General features: G+C 42.5%; 1 protein-coding gene across 1 annotated transcript; it reads left to right on the top strand.

The window, feature by feature from the left end:
* The first annotated feature begins 1,809 nt into the window (after nt 1-1,809).
* MRPL45 (mitochondrial ribosomal protein L45) lies at nt 1,810-20,699 on the top strand. Its single transcript, XM_054993704.1, has 9 exons — nt 1,810-1,907; nt 2,028-2,214; nt 5,191-5,392; nt 12,452-12,569; nt 14,154-14,252; nt 15,827-15,875; nt 17,845-17,994; nt 18,089-18,262; nt 19,055-20,699. Exons 1-9 carry the CDS (start codon nt 1,810-1,812, stop codon nt 19,145-19,147), a joined length of 1,170 nt encoding a protein of 389 aa, XP_054849679.1. The 3' UTR covers nt 19,148-20,699.
* The last annotated feature ends 901 nt before the right edge of the window (nt 20,700-21,600 follow it).

Raw genomic sequence — 21,600 nt, 5'->3', positions numbered from 1 at the left:
ACTCATGTCAGGTTCAGATTTAGGTGAAAATCCCTGCTCAGCCATACAATTCTCTGGGTTGCATTTATCGCTTCAGTTAACTCTCATCTTAGTCTACTTCACTGGGTTGTTGTGAGAAAGCATGGAGGACCATATATACTGCCCTGAACTGGAGGAATAGTGGAGAGAGAAAAATAATAAATAAAATAAAGCTTTTTGATACAAATTATGCAACTACTTGTATTTCTTTAATGAGATATTGATTTTCTTGCATGATAAAAGAAGAAAGTAGGAAATAAACAAAGGCAGCTGCTGATATGCAGTGTACACTGGGAATCCTTTTTCTGCTAGCCTCAGGAGATATTCCAACAAAATATTGTTGATATGGAACTTATCATAAATAAAACGGATTCGTCACTAAGAAAAATCAGGAAAGTGAGTCATTTCCTTGAGGCATGGCAGCATACATCAACCCACCCACCCCCGGACCCCGAGTTTTAAGATTCTAATTTCACAGTGTACATTTCCTACAGTGAACAATGTACATTTTCAGATGTGGATATTTTGAAATCTAATGAACTTGATTTCATTCACAATTAACTTGAGTTCATTTACAAATTCAGAACAAGGGACCACCTGGGAAGGGCTGAATAGACACATGAAATCCTTCTCTCACTATAAATGCTTATTTCTGCTCTAATCAAGCTGCATCCTACCATAGTACCTTTGCATACTGACTTCATTCTTTGCTACACCCCTCCCACCTCCTGAGTAGGATATAAAGGCTTAGGGATCTCCATTCCTACTTGTATCTGACAAAGGGAGTTTTGACTCTTGAAAGCTTAGACTCTGAAAATCTTGTTGATCTTTAAGGTCCCACTGGACTCAAATCTTGCTGTTCAACAGTTGACCAACACTGCTCCCCATCTGAAACTATAAAGAAATCTGTACACCTTTAATTGCTACAGCACATTTCACTTCCAGAATATGGTTTTCTCAGTTTAAACAATCAAATTCTCTTAATTTAGTTAGTGCTGCCATTTTTCTAGAAAGAAATTCAGGAAGAAATTCAACTGGTGTAGCTTCCCCCTCCTATTGGGGAAGGGAAACTAGTCTAATCCCTACCCATCATACAACTATTCCAAACATGAGAGTAGGAAAAAGGTGACAACAACCTCGTTTCTTGTGGGATTTCTGGAGCAGTCACATTTGGAAGGGCTAATCTCTTCAGCAGATGGCTAGAAAGTAGGGTTGCTAGCCTCCAGGTAGTGTAGATCTCCCAGAATTACAGCTGTTCTCCAGGACACAGAGATCAGTTCACCTGGAGAAAATGGCTACTTTGGGGGGGTGGGCTGTATGGAATTATGCCATGCTAAGGTTATTTCCCTCCCCAAACCCCACTTTCTCCAGGTTTCACCCCCCCCCCCCCGATCTCCAGGTTTCACCTCTTTTTCTCCAGGTTTCACCCCCCCCCCCCGATCTCCAGGAATTTCCCAACTTGGAGCTGGCAACCCTACTAGAAAGCTAGTGTGGTATCCTATGTGTAAACCTGGATGTGAAAGCCAGAGTCTGTACAGCAGCAGTACAAACAACCCACAACTTGCAGAGAGCTGCAGGCACTATCGAAACAGCCACATTTTACTTCCATCCCTGGCAGGAGGCCCGCTCCTCGGGGAGGCTTGCAGTATCCCCATTCCGAGATTAGCAGTAACACCAGATCTCCAGCCACCACCTGGAGGCTGGCAACCCTACCTCACAGGGATGGTGTGAAGAGAAATATGGGCTAAATTTTCGCCCATTGGAAGCAGGGTGGGACAAAACCTCGAAGGAATGGGTAGCGTGTTTTGGAGTGTTTTGCACATTTGTGAGGGCTTTCGTAAACGACGGTTAGATGTAATCTGTCGTCTGGACGACCATAACGTTCCTGAGTATGTGTATGGAGTGTGCCCGTGCGTACTTTAAAAAGGAAAAAAAACCACCCGTTTTTATTTATGTATTGTATATTGGTTAACTCATGTCGCGGCTACGACGTCCGGTTTCTTCTCCAGAAGAGAAAAGCGGCAACACAGAGCCCTAAATTCTTCTTCCCGCTCATCCCCTGAACGCGCCGCGGACAGACTTTTCCGCCGCTCCCTCGCCCGGCTTCACGATCCCAGCATGCAATTCGCCGGACCCAAGATGGCTGCCTCCATGCAGCTGCGTATGGCTAAATCGGCTCTAAGTGTTTCTTTGCAGGTATTGGGAGAGAAGCAAAAAGGTGGCGAGGGGTGGACTGCTTTTTGTGCGAGGGAGGTGGGGTATGTCAGTGGCTATAACAGCGTGTCTTTTTTATTACTATTTTATCTTGTTTTTGTGCAACATAATTGGCACTGGCAAAAGTATCACTCTCCCTACCCAGAACAACGGAGAGAACACTACAGTTCTATTCAGAGTTACTCTAATTCTTATTTCATTGGGTTTAGATTTGAGTAACTCTGGAGTTACTCAGGAGGTCAACGACACCCTTAAAGGCGAACAATTTTTTTTCTAGTATAAGCTTTCCTTAAAGATTTTAATGTGAACTTTTGTGAATCAGAGCTCGTTGCAGATTACGCTAGAATAAATTTTACTCTTCTTTAAAGAACTACTTTTTAAAATTTCACATAACGTTTGATGAAGTAAGTTCTGATTCATGAAAGCTTACTATGACAGCAACACAGTGAAGTGCCTGGGATGATTTCTGTAGGATTGTTCTGTAAAGAGATGTTTTATTTTTTCTTTAAGAAAAATTAAATAAAAACCAGGAAAGTGGAATAAAGGAAGCAGTATGTGGGAGAGAAAAAAATTGGCAAGTGTTTTCATGTAGACTGGTGGAATGTTCTCTTAATAAACACAAGTGGGAATAATTCAGAAGCTGTAGTGATGTGATGGGGAGTGTTAACTGTTGAACACATGGAGCTGCCTTATACTGAATCAAACCATTGGTGCCTCAAGTACTTACTGTCTACTCAGTAGTTCTCTAGTGTCTCAGGCAGAGGTCTTTCACCCCACCTGATTCTTTTAACTGGAGATGCCAGGGATTGAACCTAAAATCTTCTGCGTGCCAAGCAGGTGCTGTACCACTGACCTATGTGTGTGTTATGTGCATTCAGATTGCTTCATACTTACGCTGACATCATCATCATCATCATTACGCTTATATACCGCTCTTCTAGACAGATTAGTGCCTCACCCAGAGCAGTGAACAAGTTAGTGTTGTTATTATCCTCACAATACAGCTGGGGAGCTGGGACTGAGTGACTTACCCAAGGCCACCTATTGTCTTTTCCAGCGAGTCGTATCTTTTCATGATGAAACCAAAGTAAAATAACCTCAGTTTAGTCATTTTAGCTTCTAGTGAGAATTCAGGCTTGATTTGACCTAGAACCCACTTATTTGTCTTTCTTGCTACTCCCCAAATTCTGTTGAATTTCTGTCTTATCAACGGAGCTGTTAAATGAGTCCTGGGCAGAGGGCACTATTTGTGCACTTGTGCTGCCACTACTGTTCATGTACTTGTTACTGTTTTGGACTGGGTTTTTGTGCAATACACATTGCCTTAGTATTGCCTTAGTATTGGGGAAAAGCTTTTATGTATCCATGTGTTTCTTTTATAAATACTTCCTTGAAGTATTTGTTATTTTTGAGTGTGTGTGCGTGTGCGTGTGCATGCATGCATGTGCATGTGTGTGCATCGAAATAAACATGCCTTTATGACTTTCTCTTTGTTTTAATGAAGGTTCTTTGCATGTAATGTTTTCCTTGCTTGGTGCTTCCTTTTTTTTCAGGAGACTTTTGTGTTTCTCACTTTTTCCCAGAAAGGATGAGCTGTGTATGCTTTTATTTTATTTCAAAAAAGCACGTAGCTTTACATTTTCAGCTTATTTTTTTATACCCTCCTGTAATACTTTTGCTTGTATTTTATCTATGCTATAATAGTTTGCTTGTTTTTAACCTTTTTACATGGTCAATCTTTTTGTTAAACCTTTGTACCTTTGGCGTTGGACCTTAAATTCAACTCCTCCTTCCTTTATCTTAAACTTATACTTCTGGAGGGTTCTGGTCTTAATACACAGTCCTTATATTTCTAATCATACAGAGCTTAGGTGTTCTCTACTTTACCCCAAGCTGTTACCTCAAGAACACATTGCCTTTTGGGTGTTTGTGTGACTTTTATATTGCTGCCTTCCTGACTCCCACAAAAAGGTTTTTGCTGCCACCAAAGGCTTTTGCCTTAGATCTCTGAGTTGTTGTAACTTGTAATATAGGAATGCTTATATTAGATAGTAGCTTGTCAGAATAGTCAGCGGGTGAGGGTGGTTGTGAGGTAAAAAAGGATCTTTTTTCCCTCAAACGAAAGAAGAGTTTATTTATAGGTGTATAAGCTTGATGGTTGCAGACTTTTGATAAGCATGTTGGTTTCAGACTATTTCTTAAACTTGGTGGTCGCAAGGACAGTTATCTGTTCTTGAAGTTTTTTTCACAGATTCAGTCTTAGAGTGATTAATTTCTCTCACTGCCCCAGGCACACACACATTTTGCCTGACTCAGATATATAGACTCTCTCAGAAGCATGCAGTTTCATTGAACTTGGCAGAATAAATTACTCTCAGAAACACACAGACACTTTCAGGCTGCACACAGCTTGCCCGTTTATATCAACATGAATATTTTCTCTCAGAAACACACAATTTAGGCTTCCACACATGCTGCCTGCTTTCCCCAGATTCAATATTTTCTATCAGTCTCTCAAAACAACAGTTCACTCCACCCCCTCGGACACTACTACTGTCCATTTACCCATCCATCCCCTCCCCTTTTTTTCCTCAGAGGCCTTTATTTTAACTTGTAGCAACAACTTAACCCCCCCACCCCACACACACACACATGAGGAAACAGAAATAAAATCTAAAATATTTAAATACAAAACATTACAGAGGTCATTGTAGTTTTCTTGCACAGGCAAGGAAGTGGCCATAAGGGTTCATATTTATTACAAGAAGCACCTGTTTTCTCTCTTTCTCTGTGTATACCTGTGTAAGTTAAAATGTACTAAAAGTTTACCTAACAGAGTGTACTGACACTTGTATGTATCTAGGTTGGCATGAAATAGTGAATTGGAAAAATAATGGATTGAGTTGTGGTTGAAAGCTTATGTGTTTGATTTGTCTGTTTTTAAAAAAAATTCTGTAGGGTGTGGAATGTTTACTGAATCCTGCCCGCTTGGCTGCATCGTCTCTCATGGTCCCAGTGAGAACAAAGAAACGGTATTTCATTCCACCTTCAGCCAATCCAAAGTATGTAACACCAGAACAGCAGCAAAAGCATGCCAGGGCTGCAGGGATTGTGGTCCCTTATGAACGGTCACTGCGTCCAATGAATATTTCCTGCACAGGTAGGTAGTTGTGATCACTTGTTATGGGGAAGAGTCTACATTTTGATTGGATTCTAGGGAATAGACCCCTGTAGAATCATGGGCCTAAAATAAGAAATCTCATTTGTTTGTTTGTTTATTAACAAGATTTTTACTCCACCTTTCTGCTGTCACAGGGACACCAAGATGGCTAAGAAATTAAAGCATAAAAATTAAAAATTAATCTTAAAATCAATTAAAACGAACATATACTTTACTTTAATGATACTGCTCATGCAACCTATTCAGCTCTGAGCAGTGCCACACTAGAATTAGAATTAAAAGGCAACATTTTTAATATGTAATCTGTTTAGTATTAAAATTTAAAAATTTAATAAGTTTTTTCCTTAACCGATTGGGAGAGAAACTTGGCTAGTGCTAAAGTAGTACTAAAATCCACCCCTGCTAAAAGAAGCCTTAAATTATCCTCTATACTTCCTGGGTCCTGGATATAGGGCTTGATCCAGCTGTCTCTTGCCAAGTTTAGAATATTGCATTCAAATAGACAATGTTGAAGAGTGTCTATTTGGCCAGAGCCGCATTGGAAGAGTCGCTCAGAGTAGGGAACTTTATTTAAGCGTCCCAGCAACTCTCCTGATGGAATGGCATTCAGTCTGGCTAACATAAATAATCGTCGATAATGTGGTGGAACTGTCAGGAAGTCAAAATAAGCTGGAAGAGATTGCGACAATGTTAGGCCCAAGTATATCGGTGAGCATACTCTACGTGCTCTTATCGTAGTACTTCTGTAGTCCAGATTGCTCAGACTATCCAAGATCGAGGAAAGAGCTGTTGAAGGCCCTTGTTCTTTCAGATTATGAGGGTTAATACCCAAGGCCTGGGCACGGTTTTCAATCAGCTTACTCCAAGGGCTTTGGTAAGAATCGGTTTGTAGCAGATGCCAATAGCCATTTGATTCTGTAGAGAACAGGGTTTTAATCCAAAACCTAAAAGTTGCAGCCCATACCCGTGCTTCAAAGGACCTGAGTCCTAGTTCTGCCCTCAGTGATACTCCAGCTACACAATTAGGAGCACCAGTGATTTTCCAAAGAAAATGATGGAGGAGGGAGTCAATCAATTATCCGCAGGCTTCGGCCCACACAGGTGCTCCGTATAAAAATTGTGAGCCTACTTTACTGTTAAAAACAGTGATGGCAGCTGGGCTGTATTGTCCGCCTTTAGAGTAGAAAAACCGGATTATTGCCTTCATGGTTATAAGCGCTATGGTTGGGGCATTTCTAATGTGGGCTGTCCAAGACATATTTGAGCGAAAGTAAATCCCAAGATATTTGAACATAGTAACTTGTTCAATAAGGTTTCCATTTACACACCAAAGATAATTCTTCTGGCATAAGGCTCTAGAGAATTGCATCACTTTGGATTTGTTGTAATTTATAATCAAACCCTCTGAGGCACAATATTCTGCAAAGGAGGACAGAAGTCGGTGTAGACCCTCTGGGGTTCTAGATAACAATACAGTATCATCAGCATACAGTAATACTGGGATAGCTGTTTGACAGTACAGGGGGATGAAACTGTCGTTTAGTTTGCAAGCTACTGTAAAGGTTAAACAGAATGGGGGCCAGCAAACACCCTTGTCTCACTCCTTTCTGCAGAGGGAAAAGATTTGTCAGATGCCCTTTCGAGCTACAACGGACCTGGGCAGCTGAGGGTTCATAAAGGCTTTGTATTAGCCACAGAAGTCTTCAGTCCATCGATGTCTTCCCTAATTTTTCCCATAATCGCTTCCTTGGTATCGAATTGAAGGCTGTCTGTAAATCCATAAAAGCCACATATAGGCGTCCTTTTGCGACAGCTGTATATTTCTTAGCCAGATGATGTAATAGTATACAGTGGTCAGTTGTCGATCGCCCTTTTATAAAACCTGCCTGTTCAGGGCCGACAGTGTTCTCAAGGAGGTTCCAATCGAGTAGACGGTACAACAAAACAGAGGCATATATTTTTCCCAAGATGGGCCGATAATTACTTGGATCATTTTTATTCCCTTTCTTATAGATAGGGACAATTATTGCTCTTCACCATATATTAGGAATTTGGCCTGTCTGGTTAATGATAGTAAAAATGGGTGCCAGAGTATCGCACTACCAATCAAGGTTAGATGAGAAAAATTCCAGTGGTACCAAATCTGGCCCAGGGGTGCTTCCAGACTTCATTCCCCTAATGATTTCTCCCACTTCCTCTTTTGTTATTGGTGACCAGGATGGTAAATTCTCAGGCTGTTTCGGCGTAGTATTCACTGAATCATTTGATGAATATAATGCCGAGAAGTATCGTTCCCATACTGGGAGGGGAATGCAGAAAGTCACTAGTTTAGCTGTGGGTTGAATAGAGGAAAGTAATGTCCAAAATTGTTTAGAATTACTATTCCTTGAAGCATTAATTAAGGCATTCCATCCATTATAAATAGCTTCATGTTTTTTCCTATGGATCATGGCTTTATATTTCTTTTCTTTTTTTGAAGAAACTCTTGAAGCAATAGAGGGTTACAATAATCTCTGAATCTTCAATGTTTACTTTGAGTGAGTTTTTTCATTTCCTTACATTCATTGTCGAACCCTGAGCAGTGAGATGATTGAGTTCTCGATGGTTTACAAGTAAAGACTGGTGTCAACAAATCTAATAACTTAACCAAAATTGATGGAGTGTGTACTGTATTCTGTCTGTCCTGTAGCTCACTAATAAGTGTTTGAGCTTCAAGGGTTTCAAGAAGAGCATTAGCTCTTGCTTCCATGTGGTGGGCCCAACGGGCTGGCTTCAATAAATTGCCCTCTTGGCAAAGGGGGACCTCGTGGGCTAATAGTAGAACCTCAAAATTCCCTTTGATTGAAAGTGAAAGGGGCAAGTGATCACCTCCAAGGTAAATTTCCACTTGCAATTTCATTTTATATGGGATTATATCAGGGGAGACTTAAAAATAGTCTATCAAACCTGCACCTCTGTTTGAAAAGAACGTGTAGCCTCCCCTTTCATCGATGCCGGCCCGCCCGTTTAGAATTATCATACTGGTCTTGAGAACAAAATCCAAGAGTTTCAGGCCTGCAGGATTAACTTTCCCATCTTCGGATCTCCTTTCATAGAAGTACAGATATCCCAGATCATTCGATTCAACCTCGGTAAGTCCTGCTGAGGCCAGCCATAACTCATCATTCATTCCAATACGGGCATTTAAATCCCCTGCCATCAAAATCTTTGCTCTGGGGTGGAGAATGGTTAGTCTATCTATCCGATTCTCTAAGTCAGACCAAGCCTGATTTAAAAGGACTTTATTAGAGATAGGAGGGATATAGACTGTCACCAAAATAAGGGCACAGACATTGAGCTCCAAATAAATAACTAATGTTGAAGGAGAGGATTCAAGAAGTTCTACTCTATCATATTTCAGAGCATTTGAGATCATACAAGAGAGGCCAGCTTTAGGGCGCCCCCCTTTCCTCCCTCGTATTGCTTTCTCCGTAAAGGTTGTGTATCCTGGGAGGGACACATCTTCCAGAGACCAAGTCTCTTGGAGTAGTATTATTGAAAAGTTGTTGAGGAACTCCGCTACACCTGGAGCTCCTATCCTAGATGTCCATCCTGCCACGTTCCATGAAAGGATTTTGACAGGGGTACTTGGGAGTCAATCTTGGGAGAACGGCAAGATCGTATCTGTGGTCTGTGTGGTGTGAGCCTTGGTTTTTCTAATTACAATCCTGGGTTCGAGGGGCAGCGGGGCATTGCCTTCATGCTTCATGTCGCTAGCTTCAAGCTCGTTGAGAGCTCCATCATGAGCACTTGTTTGGGCAATTGGGGTGGAGTAGATTTCTGCAGGACTTTGTGTTTCGAGCCTGCTGTATTTTCTATGAGACGACTGATGAAGATCCTATTGTTTCTGTTGAAGAACTTGAAAACATTTTATCATTTTGCCCTGTTCTTGTAAGTCCAGGTTGGAAAAGGATATAAACAGGTTGGTTTCAGTTGAGTCCAAAGCTGATGGAGCAGTTAGATCATGGGATTTGCTAGCTAAATTATTGGAGGGGTCATTAGTTGGATTCAGATCAACTACTTCTTTAGTTTCCTTTCTATTGCTGAGGGATGACTTTCCCTGCTTGCCTTCCCTTTCATTAGATTCCTTTTTCTGGTCTAAAGATGGTGGTAAATCTTTACATAGGTCGATATTGTCAATAGACCTATTCATCTTTCTATCGCAACTCCTTCTTTCAGAGATGAAACGTTTTAATGGAACTAGTGGTTTAACTATTGGGTCACAGAGGTGCTTTAAGGGAGTTATTCCATATATTTGTAGAAAATTGCTTTTAGCCAAAATAAGTCTAGGTAACCTGGGGGAAAAGAATGTAAGTAGAATACGATCATAGTATATTGGACCCTGGATTCTTTCTACGGTTCTTAAGTCTATATGTGGTACATTCAGGAAGAGGGCTAGATGTCGCTTAGCACGCCATTTCGGGAGCCAATTAATATGCTTCCCTTGGTAAGGATAGATCTTTAACACAACCTGACAAACGTCCTCATCCGGAATTGAATGGGGAACTGCGTCAAAATAAGTCCCCCCAGAGGCCCTTCCTCTCACTTCCTTTAGTGGGCATGTCCCTGGAGGAAGATTATTATCTAATTGGGTCTTTTGATTAATCAGTGATTGTCCCTGGAAGTACTGGGTTATCAGGTCCAATTTATCATAGGTCTTGGCAAGAGTCTGACTTATTAATACTGTTTGATTGGCTAAATAGCCCAGGGTTTCTGCTTTACTTGGTTCTGGACCTCCGTTTCCTGATAACAGAATTTCAGAAAGATCACTAAAATTCAGTTCCTTCTGGCTTTCGTCTGATTGTAGGTGTTGCGGGTTGGAATTTGCAGACAGCCGAGACTCTTCAGACAAACACCTGGTAACTGTCTGTCTGTCCAATGCAGTTTGAGAGTCCCTCTGGGGAAGAAATCTTCCATTTTACTTTGCGTAGAGCAGGGAGCAGGAATACCATTGAATGGGCAGCCCCATTTCTTTCCCATTGATTATTAAATTCCAAGTATAGGTTTTACTTGTTAAGACAAGTTAGAGAATTATAATAACACAGCAGTAGCGTAAAGTTCGACTTCTTAGACTTCTTATCACAATATAGTTGGAAAAATAAATGTAGCTGGATAGTGCTATCAGCTGTGTAATTAGGATGCAGTAATTGAGCCCGTCTGATGGGGAGGACGGTCTAGAAATGCGATTAAATAAATAAATAAATAATAAAGTCTTACTAATTAGAATAGTTACACCCTATTAATCTTATTCTCTACTTTCCCTTGCTCCACCACCCACCCGATCAGAATCAAACAATAAGATAAATGAAATAAATTTAAATAAATAAAATAGAGTAAAACCTCCCACAACCAGGCTGAGGAAAGAAAACAGAAACATCCTCTAAAGCAGGGGGCAAAACTCACACACCCAGCAGCAGTCTAGAGTGGCCATTAAAAGCACCGACTGGCTAAGCAACAGAACAGAAATGAGATTAAAGAACAAAGAGCAAACCAGTTAAAAGGAAACAGCAAAGAGTACACAAGTTCGCCACCTAGAATAAGTGAGAGAAATCAGTCTCCTTTCCTGCTAGTCAGCCCAGAAAATGAGCCATGGTTCAGCATCTCAGAAAGGGTGAGGAGTGAGAGGTAATTGCTCAAGCCGAGCAAGGTCAGCTGCTATCAAAACAAAAACCAAGATTAAAGAACTAGGAGCTAAAGCCTCAAGAGATCCTATAAATGTTTGAATAACCAAGAGAACAGAAGTATTTAACAGAGAAATAGCAATAAAATAAATCCTCTGGAGCAGCAGCCACACGCGTCCAAATCGCAACCCCACCCAACCGGAAGTCCCCATATAAATACATCATTAAAACAATTTGAAATTAGAAACAAAAGATAAAAACAACAAATTAAAACATTGGAAAGGGAGGAGGGGTCACTGAGGGAATGCCAAGTGAAACAAAAAAATCTTCACCCACTGGCAGAAGATGGCAACAAAAGGAGACAGGAGAATCTCCCTGGAGTAAGAGGTCCAGCATTTTAGTGCCACTGTCGAGAAGGTCCTCTCCCAGGTTGCCACCTACCTAATCTCAGAAGGCAGGGGCACCTGAAGCAGGGCCTCCAAAGATGGTCAGGTAGGTTCGTAAAGAAGAATGTGGTTGTTCAGGTATGTTGATTCCAAACTGTGTAGGGCTTTAAATGTCACATTGAGTTGTGCCTGGAAACAGTGTAGATGAACCAAGACTGGAGTGATATGTTTGATGGCTGGAAAGGGTTACAGGGAACATACAACTCCAGTCTTGGTTGTTCAGTCTGTACAAATCGAAGTTTCTAAACACTTTTCAAGGTTCCTTTGAATATCCTCTGGTCATCCTTAGTATATAGAGGTAGTACTCAAAAGGGCTTAGGTGGTTTAAAATGAGCTGGTGCTACTTCATATGTAAGAGTTTGTTTGCATGCTACAATGTAGGCTGGATTGTAAGCAGTAGAAATGTTTCTTTGACAGCATTCTTTGTGTTTTCATTGTGGAGTTATGGGGAAGAAAGGAACTGCCTGCACATTTTGCCTTATAATTCACCAGTGAAAAGGGCTAGAGATTTTTAAAATGCTGGGATTAGTTAATTGTTGCAGTAAATCATTATAACGCTCTAACCATCTAGCTATCACCATTTTTAGAAGCCTGGAAAAGGCACCTGGTGTTAGGAAGGGAAATGGCAGCCCCAGAGGGAACATTTCTGTGTGGCTGCTCAGTTACCACTGTGAATGCCTCTGCACTTGCAGCAGCCATAGACCTACACAGGGAATTTTCTCAGTGGAAGCTGACTAAAAGTCTTCAGTTCAGGTTCTCATTGTTTCTAAGTTACTTATAGAACATTACCTTTGAAATAGAAACATGGTCCGGTAGATAATTCTACATGCTTTAATTGCCTTTCCCAGTTGTTCACAGTCTTTGACTTGAATCTTTTGAGCTTGGGGCGTGTGTTAACTGTTATAATCTTTGCTTCCTATATGGTTGCACAGCTGGGATCTTCGACCCTTACATTCCTCCTGAAGGGGATGCTCGTGTTTCTTCTTTGTCAAAGGAGGGATTGAAACAGAAGATGGAGCAGTTGAAGCAGAGTGCGGCTTCTCAGTTGGCGTACGTACTCCAGGCATCTCTGTGCACAAGCCATTCTTCCTCCAGCATCTTTAACAATCTGTTTCCCTCGTCTTGTGGCCCTCTTTCAAAGTCTGCCTCTTCAGCATATACTCAGGAGTGAGGAGGACCATTCTGTTTCAGGCGGCATAGAATGCAAATCACTGATCTTCATGATCATGAAAAGCATATTGTTCAACTTCCTGGGATTCTACCATTTCAGGATACAATATATGGGTGTGGCTGAATATTGCCCATGTCAAAAGTTTCTTGATACAGGAGTTAGACTATTATGGGGGAGAGGCTATGCTCTCTTCTTGCATCCTGACCATCCGTGGACAGATTTTTTTTGTAAACATGGGGGAAGCATTGAAAACGTGTGATTTTTGCCACCTGCACTCTGAAATGGTACGGCCTTACATGAGTTGTACCATGTAATGGGGAGGGGGCACTTAGAAATGTCCAGCCACCAAATGTTACCAATGAAGCCGTCACAGGGAAGAGAGGCCACAGCCAAGCGCCGGTCTGTTTGCCTGGATTCAGAACTTAGTAATCTCCTTCCTTGAGCAGTTTTGTGTATCGCTGCAAGCTATTTTGGGAGGTAATTTTATTCCTAAAAAGTGGGATGAAAATATAATAAATATACTTTACATTCTAAAAGAAGCATGTGCAAACTCAAAATTGCACTGCTAGATCAAACAGGAGTTGCATTTGCCCTGACTGCCTTTAGATATTGTACTCACAAGCAAGGTGTATTGGATAGGCTCAACCTTTTTCTTTGTTCCCAGTGCCTACTGATCAGAGGCATGTTCTCTCTGAACATGAATGTTCTGTTCCTGGCTTTTGTGGCCGGTGCTCTTTCATAGGCCTATTTCAGCAACAAATGTAATCCTATTACAAAGAATTCTTCCAAACTTGTGCCAATGAATTTTGTAACTGAACTACACAATGAGTGATTCCGCACACGTTGGATAATGCACTTCCAATCCTCTTTATAGATCATTCGGAATGGATTTTTTTGTGTGCGGAACAAAAAATCCACCTTAAACGATTGATAAAGTGCATTGAAAGTGCATTATCTAACGTGTGTGGAATCAGCCAATGTCTGAAGAAAATATTTACTTTTTCTCCCCAATGGGGACTCAAAGCAGTTTGCAGCATGGTCCTCTTCCTCCAATTTTATTTTCACAGCTACCACTCTTTCTCAGGTTAAGCTGAGAGAGAGTAATGGCCCAAAGTCACCCTATTTGCATCCATGACAGAGTGCAGATTTGAACCTGGCTCTCCCATATCCTACTGGCTCTTGCTTCTGTTCCTCTGGAATTTGCTGCCAATCAAGCAACTTCTTAGGTCAGGGAGACCCTCCTTTCATGTTTCCTGCTATGATCACAGAGATGCATTTCGTTTTGTGTTAGGCTGTTTGTAGAGTGATGAGCCAGTTTGGGATAATAATAGGGCAGTCAGAATCAGATCACTCCATTTCTGAAGAATTTGTCCCCTGTATTATTGTGGTCTCTTTCCCTTTTCCCCTTTGAGGCATAAACTTTTTTCTCTCCATTGGCCTTTTTCTTTTTCTTATCTCTGCAGAATCCGGAAGATCAAAGATCACAATCCTGACTTCAGCACTAAAACTTTTGCAGAAATAGCCCAGAATATTTTTATTGAAGCTCACAATAACTTGACAAAGTAAGATATTTGGGGGGGGGGGTGTTCTTTGGGTTCTCGTTGTGTGCACAAATTTCAGTTTTTGACATTAGATTTATTGGACTTAAAGAATGGATGATATAAAGACCATTGTAGGTTGGTATAGGCTTTGGGGTTTTCCGAGAACTCTTCAGCAGTAATGGAGAATTCTGTGAGCCTTAAAATCAGCAGACATCTGTGTGTGTGTGTGTGTGTGTGAGTATGAGAGAGTGCCAGTCACTGCACTACACAAAGATTTTCTTGGGGTTCATCTGCACAAGACATGTGACCTGAGTTGGGTAGGGAAAACCTTTGACTTGCAGTCACACATACCTTTGGGGTACCTTAGGAAGTACTCTGTCATTCAGTGCAGCTCAAGAGCACTGCACAGGAGTGCAGGGGGACAGCTTCTGCCTTTTCCCATGCTGTTTTTTCAGGACTTAAATGGCTGGTTGCCACTATCTTGGGCTCCATGAGTTCATATGGTCCCAGGACACATGGAAGCCAAAGTAGGGACAAACAGGGCCCCCACCCCTTGTGAAAATGGTGTGGGAAGTAAGGCGAAAGCACAGGCTAAGTGCTCCCAAGCCACATTGACAGACCTCTTTCTAAGGTGAGTCTTCTGACGGTATGTATGACTGAATTGGATCTGGAGATCTCTGACCTTTGTGTCACATGTATCATGAAGATGACCATGTAGTGTCTTCATTAGACTTATCACTTCTAACAAGTGTCCACAAACCTGGCTGCTAATAGTGACCATCTCCTCCCCTCTGATGATCACCTTTACACAGTGTTTTTCTGTGTGTTTGATGGGGGAGATTTTCATGGTGCCAGGCGTGAGAAATAGTACCCCTGTGCCTTACTTTGTGCTGATCACTTGCAGTGATCACTTGCAGTAAAAGCTTCATGCAGCTTCAGTCATTTCTGAAACCACTGTGGCGAGACCCTTCCCTGAGTCCTCTGACATGTGCAGAATTGAGGGGGGGGGCAGGAATTGGTAGCAACCACAAATCAAGCCAAGCCAAAATTTGTGGATCCTATAAAACACTGATAGATTTGTGGACTGCATGGCAAAAGGATAGTTACCAAACCTTACAAGGGATGGTGCTGTTCTTCAGTGATGCATTTTTTCACCGACCTTCTTTCAAGGGACTTGGATGGTATATGTGATTCTCTGTTTCCTATTTTATGCTCACAATGAAAGGGTGAGGCTGAGCGAGAGAGAGAGACATTGGCCCAAGGTCACCCAGTAAGTTTCGTGGCAGAATGGGAATTTGGGCTTGTATCTCCCAGATCATAGCCTTGACATTCTAAGAAAGCAAGTCTTAAGAAAGCAGTCTTAAGCATGCACTGTTTATGTGCTTAAATGGGGTGTGTGAAGTTGTGGGAGAGAGAATTGGGCTTCTTGGGTGGCACTTGTATTTGCAGATAGAGAGAGAGAGAGAGAGTGAGTGAGTGAGTTTGAGTGAGTGTTTTGCTGTTGACAGAATAGGATGACCTCGGGAAGAACGTCAGCTTATCTGCAGGTCTGCAGCGGCATCTTGGTAACTGCCTGTTGTCTTTGTTCTTTACAGCTTTAACAAAGATAAGCTTCACTCCTTAGTGACAGAACGCTGCTATCCGGTAAATATTTGCATAGAGATTAGCAAGCATGTTTGTTGAAATGTTAAAATCCCCTAAACGGAATAGGAAAAAATAAGTTAGTGTCATTTGTTTTACTTCATTTACACCTGCCTGTCTTCCTAGTGGGGGACCCAAAGTAATTTACATCACGCTCCCACTTTATCCACCCAACAAATCTGTGACGTAGGTTAGGCTGTGAGTGTGTGACTGGTCCAGGATCACCCAGAGAGCTTCCATGACAGAGTGGTGATTTGAGTGTGCATTTCCCAGATCCTAATGACTACACTACAGTGATATCATGGAACTTTCTTTTATGCTAGAGGCTGTTTAACACTGTCTCTTATTTCTGCATGATGTCCCTGCATTGCCACTTCGGCCAATGGCATAATGATCCACCAACTGATAAGAGGATTTCACATGCCCGCCCCCTTCCCATTGCCTTGCGAACAACTCTACTGGTGCTGGCTCCATTCCGCAGTTCATTTTTGCCACCTCCTTGTGTAGGTGGGTAGGGGGGGCAGGACCAGAGTTCTTTACTGCGGTGATCATTCTTAGGCTGGGCCAGCCTGTCCATTAGGCAAATCTAGGCAATCATCTAAAGTGCCAAAGCTTGGGTAGGGGACAAAAGAGTTAGAGGGCCACAGGCTACCCCAGGGGTCCTAGGTGTAGTGCAAAGAAGGAGCCTAACCAGCATTCCTCTTATGCATGTCTACCGTGCCTGCTCAGAAATAAGTCCCATTATTTTAAAGGCGATTTACTCCCACGTAAGCATGCTTGGAGCCCTTGAAATGAGGCAGTTGATGTTTCATTATGTTTGTTTATGGGTGTTGAATGGGAAGGGGGTACCAAAGTCTGGCTTGCTTAGGGCACCAACAAACTTTGGGCTGGCCCTGCCATTGAAGTGTAGACTTGGGCAGCTGTATTTCTATCGTGTAGTTGCTTCCTTCTCACTGCTGGGAAGCCACTGAGATTTCTTCCTTGAAGAACCTATCCAGGGAGAACCTATCCACGTACTTTCCCATCATGGGCTTCATAGACTCTACTGATAGCCCTGATGTTGCTGATGTGGAAGAGATCCTGCCTGGGCATCTTAGAAGGGGCCAGTCAAAAATCTGTGGTGGCAGGGTCGTGTTTTAAAGAAATCTCTGCAGGTGACTGGTTCTCTCACAGGATGGTGTGTGCCTTGCAGTGGGTGTGCAAGTAGTTCCTATAGGGAAAATGCCCTAAAGAAATCCTGCTGGAAATGTGTTGGGTGGCAGGTAGCTGGCTACTACATAAAATAGAGACTCATCCTAAGTGGAATCACATTTGAAATTGATGGATTCAGAACTATGTAACTCTGCTTGGCATTGCCAGTGTCCGAAGTTTCAAGGCTCTGAGATGGATGTGTAGTTCTATCATTCTGCTGAATGTTTAAAACTTGAATCTTTGGAAAACTTAAAAGACAGATAAAGTGGCAGGGAAGAGACACATGGAAATGAATGTCACATTAGCCTTGGCTGGAGATACACGCAAGGTACTAAACCCGTCGTCAGGGTAGAAGACATTTTTTCGTGCTGTTTTTGTGGGGTGGGACTGTGGCTAAGTGGTGGGTTATCTGTTTTGCTGAAGATCCTAGGTTCAATCCCTGGCATCTCCATTTAAAAGGATCAGGTAGCAGGTGATGGGGAAGAGCTCTATCAGATGTCCTGAATAGTCACCACCCATCAAAACAGACAAGACTGACCTTGATAGATTCAGTATAATGCATCTTCATGTGTTTGTTATCTTTTAGTTTCACACCTGAGATTCTGTTTACTGTCCTTGTTGGTCATGGGTCCCCTTGCTATGTGTGAGGGGGAACATTTCATAGGGTCTGCAGGAGCAGAGAGGGATCACAGAGGTGCTTACATCTCCTGAGAGAACTTGGTCTCTGCCCAGTTTGAGCTAGTTTCTAGTTTGATGCTAAAAGATGTTGTTGAATTGGTAGGAGATGGTGCGCGGAAACAGATACAAGACTATCCGGTGGAGCTTCGTGGAGTCCCTTCAACCCCCTCGCGTGGTTCAAGTGCGATGCACTGATATGATGAACAAGGGCAACTTGTATGGACAAGTGACAGTCCGCATGCACACCCGTCAGGTACGTCTGTCCACACACCTTCATCCTGGATGTGATACTGATGTTTTCCACCTATCCTTAATGGGCGTTGAACATTTCCTGTTTTTCCTGACAGACCCTAGCTATCTATGACCGGTTTGGCCGGCTGATGTATGGTGGAGAGCAAATACCTAAGGATGTCCTGGAATATGTAGTATTGGAAAGACACTTGGTCAACCCCTACAGTCCATGGCGATTGCATGGCAAGATTGTTCCCTCTTGGGCTCCTCCAAAAGACGCTGTCACAAAGGTACTGTGCAGTGTGATGCCGTGGCATCTTCCTAACCTCAGTGGGCCATCTGGAAGAATGTACTCAGGCACATGGGTAATAAGGACACAAGTAATATGTTCAGTCAGGGCAGCACTTCCAAGCCTGCCCACACTACCCTTGACACTAGACGGACCAGACACTGGTGACCAGCAACCACAAAGAAGTCTGCAAAGAACCTCTCTTGAAGGCAGCTTCAGCACACCACCTAACTAGTACATTTTTATTCTGCACTTCCCCTCAGCAGCTCAGGGAGGTGTACAAGATTCCCCCGCCCCATCCATTTTCTCCTCACAATAACCCTGTGAGGGAGGTACGTCTGAAACTCTATGATTAGCCCAAAGTCATTTAGAAATCCTAGTGGCAGAGTGGGATACAAACCTGGGTCTTCCAGATCCTAGCCTCACTTAATACTACACTACATTGGTTCAGGAGCAATATATTTCAATGTTTCTTGCTCTTCGGGCCAGGATGTGGGGAGGGAAGAAGGTTATGGTCTGTGTTGCTAATTTTCCCACCTGTATCTTGAGTAGGGAAAGGGACGCATTCCTTACCTCCTTCCAAGGGCTTAAAGGCCACTTTTGGTTTGTGGGAAATGGTATAGGACCAGGTTTGGAAAAGCCAACTTAGATTCTTGCTCCATAGGATCAATGAGGACTAAAGAACTCCTTCCATAATGCCTGAGGGACTCATTGCTAGTAGATTAATAAAGAGTAGTGTATTTTGGAAATAGAAATTAACAATCTCTTTCCTTTTTTTCCTCCTAACTTGCAGACTGTTATGATCCCAGGACCATCTCTGGAGCATTCACAGGAATATGAAGAAATCGGCATTCCCCAAGCCACGCCAACCCAACAGACTTTGTGATACGAATCATGCTTAAGGGGTGGGCCAGAGCAGATGTGATCTGTTGCATTTGGTAAGGGAGGTACCCCTCTAGAACTGTGTGCTTGGGTGTGGCATATGCTTCATGCCTCCATGTGCAAGCATTGAGTCTTGAGAAGTTCCAAGCTGCTTAAAGGACCCTTGGGGCTGTTCATCACACTGCAGACCACTAGAGTTGCCAGATCTTTCCAGCCTCTTCAGAGTTCCTCTTGAGGCCAGTTACTGCATAACTTCAAATTCTGTCTGAAATATTGATCAGTAAAGAGACAAGTCTTGAAAGCAGTGCTTTAATCTTTAGGGAATAACAAGGAAAGCACTGTCTCTCAGTGCTATGTGCTGTACTATCCTCTGCTCTTGAAGACTGTGCTTTCTAATACCTGTATACATCGGGTCATGCTACAGCTATACTTTGATACTGAGCACCCTGCATATAGTCAGAAATGCATATCTGTTCCTTCACAGGTTGTCAGGCTGAGACTTAGTAGGGAAGACAAGTTCTAGAGCTGAGTTAAAACCTAAAAATAAGCCAATTGGCTTTCATCGGAGACCCTCTTCAACGTTCAGTTTTTAATGCTATCGGTGTGTGGTAGTCGTACCTGATTAAGCAATCTTTCCCCAAGAAATCGTTATCTTTAGTCTGTCACATTTTCCTAGTAGTCAAGCAATATTATATTTTTACTGACTAAGTATGATTATGGGAGAGCTGTTTTGAAGTGCTGATTTAGAATACATGTGAAAGAGTCAGACAGCTTTTTGCTAATGTGTATGACTTCACCACTTTTACCATAACTCCACTAACGTTGCTTCAGAATGCCCATAACAACTTCACACTTTCACATTTGCCTTCAGCCTACGTAAAGAGGGCTTTCACTGAGTGGTAACCGGCTAGTCCAGAAACGAAGCCTAGTTTCAGTTTTGTGCCTTGCAGGCCAACTTTGGCTTTTGCTTGGAGGCTTTCACTGGATTTTGTTAGATGCCTTTTGTTGCTGAAAGCTAGGCAACAGGCTGTGCTACCCCCTTTAATTCGGGCATTTAAGCTGCAAATCGGTGGAGTGCAATTGTTGGCTGAGCCGTGTTTCCATCAGTCAAAAGGGGTTTGGAGGCCCTGTGTAGTTCCTTGGTCCTAGCACAAGCAGAATAAGTCATGGGGAGGCGGAAGCAAATAGGGGCAGCTTTGAACAAATTACCCAGGACATAAAAGGCAATTTACTTTTCTTGGCAAAGAGTTTGGGTTATCAGGCATTAAGTTTGTGAAATTCTTATCTAATACCTAGATAAGAAAATGGTCATGCTAAATAAGTGTTAAGTTGTAATGTGTAATGGTTCAGTCTGGAATCTTTCAAGGGGCTTTGTGGTACAGCGATTTTTTTTAAAAAACCTTTGTGAAAAATGGAAGCAAGCTCTGTCTTTGAGCGCATGTGCAACTTTCTGATGACCATGTGCAGTTGTGGTGTGAAAAGGAAGCACAAAAAAGGAAGAGGAAGCCTCATCCTGTCTCCCCACCTTTTATCAATAAAAACTTGGTCTTAGGGTCTCTAAGGGCATGCTAAGGGATTTTAAATGGAACAAGCGTGGATGCAGGCTGTCTGGCTCAGTGGCAGATCCTTGCATGCCCCACTTAACGTGTGGAACAAACCCTGTAAATCCGTATCTGTATTCCTCCTACAACCCTGTCCGTTTTGACTCCTCCTTTGTAAGGAGATAGCCCAGTGGAAGTGTATGTTTGCGCTTAGGTTTGTTTTAAAACGGTTGCATATTGCCAAGATAGAACCTAGTCATCACAAAACCAAAAAGGATATTTCTAGCAGCAGGTTGGAGGTAAAAAGTCTTACCCGTTGTCAAAACTCCTTCGCTAAAGAATCAGCCATATACATCCTTTTAATATATATAGAGAATATTTTATTTCTGTATTTACACTTATTACAGCATTAGATAACCTCGTTTGACATTCAGCACTGAGACAGACGGGCAGCTTCACACTACATTTGCAGTACTGCCTAAAGGTGCAAAGAACAGCTCACAGGGGAAGGCAGGGTCCATCAAGCAAATTTTAGATTTCAACTTTTATCATAAAGCAAAAAATGTCACTTTTGCTGCTCATGGGGACACCTTGTATGTGTAGGGGGTTAATTGATGCTCAGAGAATCCAAGGCAATGTGGAAGGTTTCAGAGAGGAGGGTGGCTGCAGGAAGGGCTGATTTTTTGCATCCGTTCTTGGGCTCTGATGGTTCTCAATAATTTTATGGAGATTGGGAGAGAAATGTTGAATGAGGCCCATCTTCTGTGTTCTCTTTTGTTGTATACAGCCTACTAACTCTTGACACACATTTCCTGCGAGTCAGGTCAGCCCCATCTCTCTTGGTAGGGATGCCAGGATGCCACCTGGGACCCCCAGGAGCTTTAGGGGTGGGGCAAGGGGTGGGTGTGATGTTGTG

This window comes from Eublepharis macularius, chromosome 12, assembly GCF_028583425.1.
Source record: "Eublepharis macularius isolate TG4126 chromosome 12, MPM_Emac_v1.0, whole genome shotgun sequence".
Taxonomy (NCBI): domain Eukaryota; kingdom Metazoa; phylum Chordata; class Lepidosauria; order Squamata; family Eublepharidae; genus Eublepharis; species Eublepharis macularius.
This window is presented reverse-complemented; position numbering and strand designations above follow the sequence as displayed.

Coding starts and splice junctions, on each gene's coding strand:
- MRPL45 (XM_054993704.1), top strand. CDS start 1,810: ATGGGTAGCGTGTTTTGGAGTGTTTTGCACATTTGTGAGGGCTTTCGT. Junction 12,570..14,153: donor AGTGCGGCTTCTCAGTTGGC/GTACGTACTCCA, acceptor TTATCTCTGCAG/AATCCGGAAGATCAAAGATC. Junction 15,876..17,844: donor TGACAGAACGCTGCTATCCG/GTAAATATTTGC, acceptor TTGAATTGGTAG/GAGATGGTGCGCGGAAACAG.